Below are 14,050 nucleotides of genomic sequence, written 5' to 3' on the forward strand. Positions count from 1 at the left end.
GTATATCACTTCAAACAGAGATGATCCAGTAATGCTGCACTAATGAATTAGACTAACTATTCACTTTAGCTAAAGTTATTAAGTTAGCTAAAGAGTTGGGATGCTGTGTAAGACATAAATAAAGCTAAAACACAAAGGTTTGGGCACCGTTTTGCATGTTTCCCTACTGTAGGGGTCTCTGCAAGCATACAGAGGGGGTACTCTGAGAGGGTCCAAGATGACAACTTTGGAATTCTACTAGAAACAGTCGATCATATTTGTTTGTCAAAGCTGAATCCAGGGCAAACTACGCTAAATTAGCGTTTTTAGCTAACAGCTACAATAAGCATAAAAGTTACGGCTATCATTTGTTAACATGACGCTTGTTCTTATACATGTAATACATTTATTACCAACCTGAGAGTTTATCCGCTGGTCATTCGACATGACGAATGACTTCTGGAGTCTTAATTCAGCTCAAGACGCCGTAGATTCCCATCAGTAACACTTTCGGTCCGCTAGTAAAACGTAGTTCTATTAATCTGCGCTTGAACCGGAACCGGATGTAAGTTCCAAAAAACTGAATTTTGGAACTGAAATTGAATTGTAGAACTGAAACTGAATGGTGAGAAGTGAATCTGAAATTATTCGAGAGCTGAATTTTTAAAGGATAAAATGCAGTTTCAAAGCAAATCAATTAATTTTCAAAATATAAAATTCAATTTCAATTTAGTGATGATCATTTTCAAACCATAAATTCAATTTCAAATTAGACTAATTCAAATTCAGTTTTCAAAAGCATTTATTCAAGTTACAATTCAGATTCAATCTGAGCAATTCAAATTCAAATTGAACTCATTCAAATTCAGTTTCTGATGGCACAGATTTCTGCCCATACACGAGGAGGCTTTTTAAAAAAAAAAAAAAAAAAAAACTCTATGCTATTGTTTGTAACTAAAGAAGCACTTTCAGAGTTTGATAATGAAAAACAGTGCTGTCTCTTTCTCCTTCTACCTGTTGGCGACAGATGAGAGAGTTGAACTGCTGAGTGCTCCTGCAAAAGAATCTTTCTTTTCTCTGAAGAAGGTCCTGCTGAATTCAAACATGGCTTTGTAAGAACAGTATTGAATGAATTCAATTATTTTTGGAGCCAAAGAGTGTGCAGATATTTCCTGTTTTGCACAAATGCTGTGGATCTATTTGAGCTGACACATTTTTAACTGGAGGTGATTTTTTTCCCGAGACATTTCTTCTCCTGTTTGAATATTAGGACTGTTTTTCACTGTCATGGCTAGTTTTAAAGTGCAGAGCCAGAAGATCTCCAGCCTCATTAGAGACACTGAAATGTCAGTCAGCATCTACACGCACGCACGCATGCACGCACACACACACACACATGCACACACAGACAGGATGAAAATGGGTTACATACAGTTAGACACAAAGAAAAGGAAACGAGGCCACAGCGAAGCGAGCATCCTCACATCCCTGCACTTCAAGGATCTCAGTGAGTGACTGACATACATATGACCTGCTGAATATTAATCCACTCACACAGAACATCACACTCCGAAACTGCAGGCAGAGGACAGCAGAAGGAATTAAGGATCAAATTAGTAATTTGTTCTCTCAAATGAGTTCCTTCACCACCAACCTCCACACATCCTCGTTCAGCTCGCACGGAGACAGCGGGCTTTTCGACACACGAGCTGCTTTAAGCATAGGAAGCCTACACAGCTGCATATGACTCTGACCATGCTTCAGTTATCAACATGATATTAAACTGACTTGAAGGAACAAATGCAATAAAATTAATAATCAAACTGATTAATAATTCATGACTGCTTATTAGTTAGTTTCATTGCTGATTGCCAATTCCAATGCCACCCACTCTCCTTCTCACAACACCTACACTTGACCGTTGAGAAAAAGAAGACAAAATCAAATATCTGTGATTATTTTGCTATAAAGTGGAAAAAACTTCCAGTTTAAAACTTCTTCTCCTTTAGGCAGCGTGACACAGGAAGAGCACACACATCTGATGCTTTCATTTCATGTTTATAGGATGGTGCTTTGTGTTGATTGTCATGTTTTTGCTGACTTTTAATAGAATCATTGTTAGGGTGCCTGGGTCGTCGACCCGGTGTTTTGTGTCTTTGGTTCTTTGAGTTTGTTTATTTCATTATGTTCTAGTTTTCTTTGTCTGAAGGGTTAAAGGTATATTCTAAGTTTAGGTTCTCTGAGTGGTTTATGTTAGGTTGTTTGCTGTCAGTAATTATGTTTACCTCCCTCTAGCCGTGTCTTGTGTTTTGTGACTCTCGTCTCGGTTTCATTCCTCCAGTCTCGAGTGTTAAGCTTGCGTGTCTTGAGTTCAGTCTGTTCAGTCCTGTCTTATTTTGATAGTCCCTGTCCACTTTGTCTCATTAGCTCTGATTTGTCCCAGCTGTGTTTCCCTCCTGTCTCCCATTCCCTGATTGCTCCCTCTGTGTTTTCCTTGGTCTGTGTTGCGATCTCCCTGGTTCCATGTTGTGTGTGCTGCCTGTTTCAGCCTTGTTAATAGTTCCAGTTTAAGTCTATTTTTCTACTGTGTAGCAATACATCTGAGTTTAGTCTGCACTTTGGGTCCACCATTGCTGCCTGCCACACACAGTACATGACAGGTATAGATACAGCCAGCATGACAGCAGACATACAGAGTTTGTCCAGTTGTCCAACCAGAATATTGGTGGTTTTTCTACATTTAGAGTCATGCAGCACACTGGAGGCAGGAATCAAGCTGAAACGGATCTTATATTTTTAAATATAAATATGAAAATATACAGAACCAGAAAGCTCTATGTAGGCTTGGACACCTGGAATACTGAGGTGGGAACACATGGCTAATGCAGACGATTTTCTTTTCCCTGTATTTTTATTTTAGGACCGTGAGGTAGCCGTTGCTATGATTTGGTGCTATATAGATAAAATTGCATTGAACTGATACAATACTGAACACAGAAGATATTGAGGAGTAAGTTTATAAGGTTATAAACAAAATGAGGCAGGGGGAAGTAATCAGAACAGAAGACACAGATGGCAACAATTACCAAAATAAAGCAAGACACAGCTGAACGAAGAACACAAGGGAGACAGAAATACAAAGACAAAAGTCAAGAATAGAAGAACACAAAGGGGAATTTACTAAATAAACACAAGGATCTCCAGAACAGAAGGCATGAAATTATAGCATACAGCACTTATATAAGGTATCAGGCAATAAACATGACACGCAAACACTAAGAAATAACACAACACTAAATTCCAACAATGCAGACACATAACCTTAATCCAAAGAAAACCAAAAGTACCAAACTAAAGAAACCCCAGAGCCCCAAAACTCAAAACCCTGGCTCTGAAACCAAGGGACGTGACAGAATGCGCTTTCTCTTTGTTAATTCATTGATATTGTTTTGTAGTAAACAAATAATTACAATCAAATCCCAAAAAGTTGATTCTGTTCATCTGGACGAAGCGTTTTCAGTGGGAGAAACGTTTCGTCACTCAGGTTTCTCCAATCTTATAAACAGTACATTTGCATAATGACTGAAACCAGCCTACAGGAACAAAGGGCTGAGAGGTCAGTTCCTTCATCATTAATATGCAAATTGTCATGGCCATTGATCAAACGCCACTGATCAATGGCCATGAGAACCATTCACAGAGAGTTGGGGAATGACTGCAATCACAGCATTGTAAGATGGTGACAGATGTACCCTTAGGCCCCCTCCTCGATTCAGAGATGGTCTTTCCCTTTTCACATAAATCTCCTCTTTGACTCCGTGTTCAAACCAGCGTTCCTCCCTGTCCAGGATGTTACATCCTCATCCTTGAAAGAGAGTCCACTGGCCTGTAGGTGTAAATAGACTGCAGAGTCCTGGCCCGACGAGTTCGCTCACAGAGCCAAAAAGTAGATAAACCAAATAAGATGACCCACCCACCCATAATTTGCAATGCTTGGGTCAAGGACAGAGAGAAGATATTCTATAAGAGACATTAGAAATAGGATCAAAAATATTTTAATTACTGACAACAGAAAGATGCTGTTACAAGAAATCAGCATACAGATGTAAGAAAAAATATGACATTTATGTGGGATTTGTAACTAACTAAGGGTGTGTCTTACCCTGATTTACCTTCAGCGTTCCAACCCAGGAATAATCTCCTACTTATGAATTATTCTCTGAAGAAAACTCAAACAAAACATTTTGTTTTTGTACCTAAAATAACTACCTGACAAAAATCTGACTATGAGTAAACTGATATCAAATGCTCGCTTGCATACATCCCAAGTGTCCTACAATAAATGTGTAGTAAAAGTACAGTAAATATCCAGCTGCGATATGACTACTTTATATGGCGTTGTGTTTTGACTGACGTGTGTGTGTAAGCCTGTTATAGTGAGCTGTGGAAAACTTGAGCTTCTCTCAGGCTTTAGCGTGAATAAACGATCAGTGAGGGTTGTCTCGAGTGTTTATTACCCCTCATTGAAGGTCACAAAACTGTTTGCTTGCCTCACCGACGCTTTCTTTAGAAGGACGCACACATTCCTGTAAACACATGTACATAACGCGAGCAATGAGTCCACTCCCTAAACACACTCTGACTTACATCACGCTGTGAACCCTGACCAGGCTTATCAGCAAAAGAGGCCACGGAAGTGAAAACGAGCGAGGGACACAAGTAGAAGAGGATTAAAGAGGAAAACCAAGGAGCTAAGAGGAGAAAGAGACACCAACACGGCTGCTGAGATAGTTGGAGATGGCAGCTGAACGCGCAGCAGCTCACAGCGTTGATTTGTAAAGGTACGCCACACACGCTCGAGTCAAACCACCGAGTGTTGGGAAAGGCTTTTATTTTGTACGACTAAAGCGAAAGAGGTGGCAGCCAGGAAGTGAAAGGGAGAGAGGGGACTGGAGTAGGGGCGAGCGAGCATGTGTTAATGATGTGTTAATAGCGGCACATGTCGAGCTCACGCTGCGACGAGTGTCACCGCACATCCTGACAAACACGGCTCAGCCTCCGGATCCATTCACCACAGCTCTGTGCATCCTCTGCTTTAATTCTCTCTTTATTTACCTTCTTGCAACCTTCTTTTGCACCTCGCTGCCTTCTTTATCTCATCCTTTCCTTCTCTCCTCGCTACCTTATTCACTTTCTTGTCACTTTATTTACATCCTCACTCTATTCTTTAATTCCTTTCTGTCTTATTTATCACCTCACTAACCTATTTGCCTTCTCACTGCCTTCTTTAAATCCTCGGTACATTTCTTACCTCTTTATTTCTTACCTCTCTAACTCTGTGCTGCCTAATATGTCTCCTCACAACCTTCTTTACCTCATCATTACCTTCTTTAATTCTTTGCTACTATTTGTAGCTCCTCACTGCCTTTTTTTTTTTACCTCCTTGCTACTTTATTCACATCCTCATTTCCTTCCTTAACTCCTTCTTTACATTCCCATTACCTTCTTTACATCATTAACTTCTCCGGCTCCATTACCACATCCAAAGAGGTTGTGAGTTAGTTCAGGTAGTTTGTGAGTTGTTTCTCTGTGATCCTCTTTTCCCTCCCTCCAGTCAGTCGCAGCAGATGGCTGCTGCTTCGTGAGCCGGGTTATGCTGGAGGTTTTCTCCCCTACGCTCACCACATGCTGCTCACTGGGCTTCTCTCTCTAATGTTTTAGGGTCCTTACCTTACGTGATGAAGCTTTATTGAGATGACTGTGGCCATCTATTGTCTTCTGCTTATCCAGTTAAGGTGGAGCTGGAGTATATCCCAGCTGTCACAGGGCTAAAGGTGGGGTACAGCTCTGACTGGTCGCAGTCTATTGCAGACAATATGTTTTATACACTTCGCTCTGAGACTGAGGGTTTGCAGGATATTTAAAAGATGAATGGGAGGCAGAGCCTTCAGCTTTCACGCCCCTCTTCTGGGGAACAGGCTAAGGATTCGGGAGACAGACACCTTCTCTACTGATCTGTACTAATGAACGAGCTGTAATCAAAACAGCTACATGATTGAGCTTAAAACATCACTTTTTTGGTCCTTGATGGATCTTCACCACTGGGCCAGAGGTGGCTGAAGTCACAGGAACTGAGAGGTGCAGGCGTTAAGATAGCATCTCAGTGCTTGTTTGTACTTAATGTAAAGTCGTCAGTCTCATCACTGATGGTGCGCTAGAGCGCGAATTTCAAAATAAAAGATGCTTGACTCCTCACCTTTGGGTGTAGAAACTGTGGATCTGAAAACTTCTCGGTTGTAGCTGCAGACACAGCTCTCATCAGCATTGATGAGCCTCCACACAACATCTAGCTCAGGTCCATTTAAGTGTGAGGTCTGTGGTGAATTGTTGAACTGAGCGGTCAGGACAGGATGTTGGCTCTGGAACGAAGATGACCTTGAATCGTGAGTGGCTAAATTTTAATCAGCCTTGGCTTTTTGAATTTTATGCAACTATCCCTGGAACTTTTTAATCGCACCTTGTAAAAAAATTGAATTGCATGGGTCGTTTCATATAAACATTTAGCTGAAGGTCTTTCTGTAATAACCTCATTAGAGTAGGTTTGTGGAGCTGCCTACATTCAAACCTCCTTCCACGCTTCCAAGCCAGGAAGCCTTGCTGTCCCCTTGTCTCCTTCTCTCTTTAATCCCTAAAATAAGCTGCCTCATGTCCTCACTTCCAGGAAAGCTTCCTTGCTTGTGTTTTTGTCAGTCAGATAAATTTTGAGGCTCAGATTGTGAATTGCTGCTCAGGGACGACGTTGTTTGTTTCTTCACTGACTCCCACATTCACATATGCTCATCCATATTTAATGTACTACGTCTGGTAGCCTGTGTATGTGCCCGTGTGTGTGTGTGTGTTTCCCTGTGGGTATAACTGTGTATAAATGCAACGGTGGCAGTGACGAGTCTGTGTTTGTGCATACATGAGTGTGTATATGATTGTGTTTAACGCTGTGACTGTGTGTGTGGCTCCCTGCTGTCTGCCACCATCTGCTGTTCCCTCAGACTGGAGCAGCGAGTCGATGAGTCTGTGGAGGAGCTGGTCTCAAACAGGAAGCTGAACTCTGCCGATGACATGTTTTTCTGCTGCTCGGGGTCAAAATTAAAATGCGGCACAACAAAAATGTCTCGTGGTCGGCAGTTTAGAAGTTTTACTGAGCAAGGACGCAAAAAAGACAAGGTCTTTCCTTCTAGTAAGGGTATGAGGACACAGAATCTTCTTCTTCTAAAGGAAACAAAGAAGGAAAGAAGTTTCTTAGACACCTTGTTTTGCCTTTTGAGTGAGGAGGCTAGGAAAGTAAGGGTAAAGAAGTTTCCTAGTCAAATAAATAGGAGAAAATGAGCTTCCTGTAGTAAGGAAAGAAGAAGGTAAGTCATGAATAGAAGTGGGGAAAGAAGGTTCCTGTCCTATTAAAGATTTAGGATGAATCCTAGTTAGATAGCAAGAAGTTAAAGAATCAAAGTAGGAGGCTTGTTAGGGGGTAAGGAAGCTTCCAATGCATCCTATGTCAATAATGAGGAAACAACACTTCTGATTTTTCTGCTGGAAGGAAAACGCAAACTTGAGTTTTCCAGAATCAACTTCTGGTCTGGTCCTTAAAATCCTGAGGCTCTGAGTAGTGGGTGGATGTCACGAGATGTCAACTGCAGCACATTTGTAGCTTAAAACTAATAACAAGAAGAAGAATTTAAAAAAGACTGCATTATCGTTCAAGTAAGATACGAAAGCTATTTATCCAAATTACTGTCGTCCGCTTCAATCTTTCCGAGTCCTCTCTGGCAGAAAACAGTGACACATTGATGGATCAGTTAATTGGAAAACTGAAGAACTGGATCTGAATTTTAATCCAAGAATGTAAATCTGAGTTGCTGTCAGGGCAGAAGTTAAATTATCAGTTTTTCTTGACGTGTGGAGATCTGCTTCACGGAGCAGCTACAGCTGAACTGCTCACAGAATGATCAGAGTCATTCTGCCAGCGTTTAGTTCAGATCACCTGTCAGCATGAGCCGATGAAGTCTGCTGTTGAGCTCGCTCAGTGACTTCCTGTGTTCTTGTGTCTGCAGCTCAGCCGCCATGTCTAAAGCGACGGTGAAGAAGCTGCACTGGCGCTCCAAGGTACTGAAACGTGCAACGCCTGCAGTGACAACGGAGGTGAACCATTTCCTGTGAGAACTTCATCCTCTGTGTCGTCTGCAGGTGCAGGAGAGCTTCGTCCCGCTGGGCGGCGGCACCGGTGGCTCGGGGGAGCTGGGGCTGGCCATCGGGGGCGGGGCTGACTATGGCGAGTTCCCGTTCGTCACGGCCGCCCCCGGGGGCGGACCCACGGTGGGCGACATCATCCTGGAGATTGGAGGGACACCTGTGTTGGGAATGACCCTCGGTGATGTCAGAGGAGTCCTGAACTCCTGTCCTCATCCAATCAGAATCAAGACTGTCTCACCAGGTGAGAGAAAAGTTTGTTAATGACCTGATGGGGATGTTTGATGTTTAGTTTGTTCATCTGGAAAACATAAAAGAAGGAAAATTGGTCACTTATTTCACTTCTTATTTGTTTGTCTTTATTGGCTGAAACGGGCTCCATAAAATGTCTCATTAACCTGACACGTGTAATGTTCACATTGAGATGCTCAAAGGGATTTTTATGAAGCTAAAACAAATATATATAATAATATAAGTTAATTACTGGCTGACTGAAAGAAGAGTAATCTGCACTGCTTAATAACTCTTTCAGTTGTTTTTATCTTGTTTGAATCTTGAATCTCATGATTTGGTTTTATCTGACATCATTTTTCACCCCTCAGCTGTAAAAGGTGACCTCAAGGTCAGAGGTCAAGCTTTCTTAAATTCTTTTGAATGTGATAACTTGAGAACAAGGCGATGCAGGATTTTGAAATTGATACCATATGTATGGTATCTACTGGGAGGCTGACGGGTATCATTGGCGCACGCCAGTATTTTTGTCATTATTATTAAAGACAAAAAAGCAAAACTGTGATTATCAACAAAGATTTAGTCAGCTTCAGTCGAGGAGACACGGCCAAAGAGACACTTCTTTTCGGTTATAATAAGCTAACTGTACTTTCATGTAACATTTTATTCTGAAAAGAAACTACTTCCTGCAGTTGTCAAATCAGTGTAGTGAGGAGTATGCAGCAGTTTAAGATATAAGCAACGGAGTGAAATAGAGGTAATTCAAAACTGTTCTCAAGTTCAGCATAATGGCACGTGCTGCATGACTGTGACATCATATCCTGTATTTCTGTGTGTGTGTGTGTGTGTGTCCCAGGTTCATCTCTGTGTAAAGACCTCAGGTTGTACCTCAGTAAGTGTTTCACGCCGGGCTCCATGGACAGTCAGCTGCAGCAGCTCATCAGGGAGAACCTGTACCTGCGCGCCGTGCCCTGTAAGACACACCTGCACGCACACACACACACCTGCACGCACACACACACACACAGTCTGGTGTTGCTATCCTCGTGGGGAAATCTCATTGACATAATGGTTTCTCTAGCCACTTACCCTAACCATCAAAAATGAATGCCTAACCCTTACCCCAGTACAACGCCAAAGATGACCGTTGAGGGAAAGAGAAGTGGAGCAGGAACAGGAACTTTAAAGGAGAGTCCGGATGAGCCAGCGACCCCCAGGACTGTGCATTAAACGCTTTAGTAAAAGAGAACTGAATCCAACTATCTCTACACCTAACCATAACCCAATTGTAACCCTGACACTAAAACCACATTTTGAGTGTGAAAAATGCCTTCAACCCCGTGGGGACTGAGACTGTGGTCCCCACAGTAAGATTTCAGATTTTGGTCCCCACCAAGATAGGAAGAACTAGAGATGGACCGATCCGATATTACATATCAGTATCGGTCTGATACTGACCTAAATTACTGGATCGGATATCGGAGAGAAATAAAAAATGTAATCCGATCCATTAAATATCAGAAAAGCACCTCACAAAACTTGCGACACGGCGTAACTCGGCTCATAACCGTAGCACGTCGGAGCAGTGTGCTCACGTGATAGAGCGGCTGTGTGTATTTGGAGCCTCGCTACCAAACCAGCATTTCATCTCCGAGGAAGTGATCCCAGAGAGAAGTAAAGCAAGTGTGTAAGTTCATCTCTGAATGTTTGTAAAGCATTCGCGCGTTAAGTTTAACAACCGATATATGGAGTGACTGCCTCTTCTCTCTCCCTCCCTCTCCGGCTGCTACTTCAATCATGAAACTGATCAATGATCAGCTGATCGGCTTTTCTGTCACGAGTCCGTCTCTCTTGTTTGTTTTTGGCTCACTTCGTGCCAGAAAGAGGAAACCAGCAGCTGAACAACAGCAGCACGTTTAACCTTGATAAGCTGTTGTTAGAATTTATTTAATATTACTTTCTACTCCAGGATCTTTTTCTACAGCTGACGGCTGGTAACTGTGCAGGGGCGGATCTAGCAAAGTTTAGCCAGGGGGGCCGATAGGGCATGAACAGGGAAAAGGGGGCACAAAGGCATACTTTTCTTTCTTATTCTCATTTAAAATGTCGAGCTTTTAATAATTATCTGAATCTAACACCCAAAGTTTTAATTTGATGTAAAATGAATAGAAGTCCATTATTGTATATAGTAACTGTTAAGTCTAATATACCCTAGTAAGCTATACTACTTTTTCCTTTGGGAAGGTACCATCTGTGCAGTCTGCACTTCTGTAGAAGAAAGATGTTGAATCTATTTCATTATTCTTGAAAAATAATTTATTTCTGTGCATCTTTTTTCACACTGCATCAAATTAAAGTTGATTACGTCGATTAAGCATCATGAGGTGGAGGGTGGGGGGTGGTTCCCTATTTTTTTTGCTGGGAGTTTGCAACCCTATTAGTTAGGTTGCTTAATATTTCTGCTAAGTACTCTTTAAAATACCAGAATAGGGAGGATGGAGCAGGTTTAAGTTTATTAGATTGATCAGTATTGCTGAACTATGAAATATTTTGTTGTATTTTTTACATACAGGTATAACAGAATAGCTTTAGTATGAACTTATACAAAAAGCAGCAAGATATTAAAAAACAGTTTTATTGATTAAAAAACACGATATCGGATTCATATCGGTATCGGCAAAATTTATGATATCGGTATCAGACTTAAAAAAGTGGTATCGTGCCATCTTTAGGAAGAACATACCCTTGTTTGTACCCTCATCTTCTGATTCACTTTCTCCAACAACACAAAACCTGTCCAGCGTACACCCAGTGATCACATGACTCTGCCCTCCCTGAAGGTACGACCAGGCAGCCTCGAGATGGAGAGATTTCAGGTGTGGACTACAACTTTGTCTCCATCGAGGAATTTTTCTCTCTGGAGGAGTCCGGAGCTCTGCTGGAGAGCGGCAAATTCAAAGGTAAGGAAAACAAACACACCCTCAGGAATACTGCAGTGTAATGAAAATGTACTCAGATTACATGAAACTCCAGTGAATGAAAAGTGTGATTTATTCATCACGGTGTGATGTTTTTTACAGTGTGGAATGACTAATTTAAACTGTGTTCGGGTTTGTTTTTTGTTTTTTTTGGAGGAGGCATGAGGAAAAGAGGATTTTGTGTCTCTAATCCTCCAAACCTCAGAAATGAAACTTGCCTCCCCCTCTGTCCTCCCCCCACACAGCACTCCACCGTATTAATCTGATGGGATTAATGAAACTAAAATAGAAACAGCATTCACACATAGAGTCTGTTTCACACCGAACGATGCGTCTCTGCGTCTCTCACTAATGCTCCCGAACATTTTAATTTGACAGTTGATCTATTTTCAGTTCCTGTTGAAAACATTTCAAAACAAAAGACTGCTGTGCCTTCACATTATTAGATGATTCAGTATTCATACAATTTGATTAATTGTTTTGTTTAATCCTCGTATAAGAAACTGAAATTGCGCTGGTTGGTGTAAAGCTTAATTTTAAAAAGCTGATACAACAGTAGGTATAAAATCTCAAATTAACACAAATTGGGACCACAGGAAGGCAAGCGGATGATCTGAGAAAGACAGCTCAAAGAAATTAAGGGATCACTTGATCATCACAGTCCACCACAAAGTCAGATAACCCTCAGGGACATCAGCCGGAAGCACAAACCACTCTGAATGCTTTTCAGCTGCTTTGGTGCAAATCAAAGTGAGAACAGGCGCTCTGGAGAGCAACAACATGACGACCTCCAAAGAGGAAACGGTTTTGCAGGTCATTGATTTCTCCTCATCCCTCCGGGCTGATTTTTCTCTAATTTTGCTTTCTGTTTATGTCCTCGTCACTGTCAGTGTCACGAGACAATACTTGCAGACCAATCATAGTTACACGGATATTTCACCTCATCTAGGATGAGATACGTGCCGTCACAAGGAAACACAGGCCAAAGAGTGTGGAAGAGATACCAGGACACGGGCTATTAGGAGCACCGCCAGGACCCTACAACACGATCTCCAGCAAGCTACATACAGTGGCTTGCAAAAGTATTCGGCCCCCTTGAACTTTCCCACATTTTGCCACATTACAGCCACAAACATGAATCAGTTTTATTGGAATTCCACGTGAAAGACCAACACAAAGTGGTGCACACGTGAGAAGTGGAACGAAAATCAGACATGATTCCAAACATTTTTTACAAATAAATAACTGAAAAGTGGGGTGTGCGTAATTATTCAGCCCCCTTTGGTCTGAGTGCAGTCAGTTGCACATAGACGTTGCCTGATGAGTGCTAATGACTAAACAGAGTGCACCTGTGTGTAATCTAATGTCAGTACAAATACAGCTGCTCTGTGACGGCCTCAGAGGTTGTCTAAGAGAATATTGGGAGAAACAACACCATGAAGTCCAAAGAACACACCAGACAGGTCAGGGATAAAGTTATTGAGAAATTTAAAGCAGGCTTACTACTACTGGTGTTGGCCAGAGGGGCCGATGGTGCGATATGGCAGCCTCGCTTCTGTCAGTCTGCCCCAGGGCAGCTGTGGCTACAACTGTAGCTGCCTCCACCAGTGTATGAATGTGAGAGTGAATGAATAGTGGTATTGTAAAGCGCTTTGGGTGCCTTGAAAAGCGCTATATAAATCCAATCCATTATTATTATTATTAGGCTACAAAAAGATTTCCCAAGCCCTGAACATCCCACGGAGCTCTGTTCAAGCCATCATTCAGAAATGGAAGGAGTATGGCACAACTGTAAACCTATCAAGACAAGGCCGTCCACCTAAACTCACAGGCCGAACAAGGAGAGCGCTGATCAGAAATGCAACCAAGAGGCCCATGGTGACTCTGGACGAGCTGCAGAGATCTACAGCTCAGGTGGGGGAATCTGTCCATAGGACAACTATTAGTCGTGCACTGCACAAAGTTGGCCTTTATGGAAGAGTGGCAAGAAGAAAGCCATTGTTAACAGAAAACCATAAGAAGTCCCGTTTGCAGTTTGCCATCGTGCTTCTCTTCAGCAGGGACAGGGAAGCTGGTCAGAGTTGATGGGAAGATGGATGGAGCCAAATACAGGGCAATCTTGGAAGAAAACCTCTTGGAGTCTGCAAAAGACTTGAGACTGGGGCGGAGGTTCAGCTTCCAGCATCAACGACCCTAAACATAAAGCCAGGGCAACAATGGGATGGTTTAAAACAAAACATATCCATGTGTTAGAATGGCCCAGTCAAAGTCCAGATCTAAATCCAATCGAGAATCTGTGGCAAGCTCTGAAAACTGCTGTTCACAAACGCTGTCCATCTAATCTGACTGAGCTGGAGCTGTTTTGCAAAGAAAAATGGGCAAAGATTTTAGTCTCTAGATGTGCAAAGCTGGTAGAGACAGACCTTAAAAGACTGGCAGCTGGAACTGCAGCAAAAGGTGGTTCTACAAAGTATTGACTCAGGGCTGAATAATTACGCACACCCCACTTTTCAATTATTTATTTGTAAAACATGTTTGGAATCATGTATGATTTTCGTTCCACTTCTCACGTGTGCACCACTTTGTGTTGGTCTTTCACGTGGAATTCCAATAAAATTGAT

General features: G+C 42.1%; 1 protein-coding gene across 1 annotated transcript in view; it reads left to right on the plus strand.

Annotated features, from left to right (window-relative positions):
* magixa (MAGI family member, X-linked a) overlaps positions 1-14,050 on the plus strand; it is a 61,419-nt gene that overhangs the window by 17,343 nt on the left and 30,026 nt on the right. Inside the window, exons 2-5 of the mRNA XM_080898809.1 lie at positions 8,085-8,136; positions 8,218-8,464; positions 9,308-9,424; positions 11,292-11,411. Coding sequence (XP_080754935.1) covers positions 8,085-8,136; positions 8,218-8,464; positions 9,308-9,424; positions 11,292-11,411 — 536 coding nt within the window. The remainder of the gene's footprint in view (positions 1-8,084; positions 8,137-8,217; positions 8,465-9,307; positions 9,425-11,291; positions 11,412-14,050) is intronic.

The sequence above is a fragment of the Rhamphochromis sp. 'chilingali' genome (genome assembly GCF_963969265.1).
Source record: "Rhamphochromis sp. 'chilingali' genome assembly, chromosome: 12".
NCBI lineage: Eukaryota > Metazoa > Chordata > Actinopteri > Cichliformes > Cichlidae > Rhamphochromis > Rhamphochromis sp. 'chilingali'.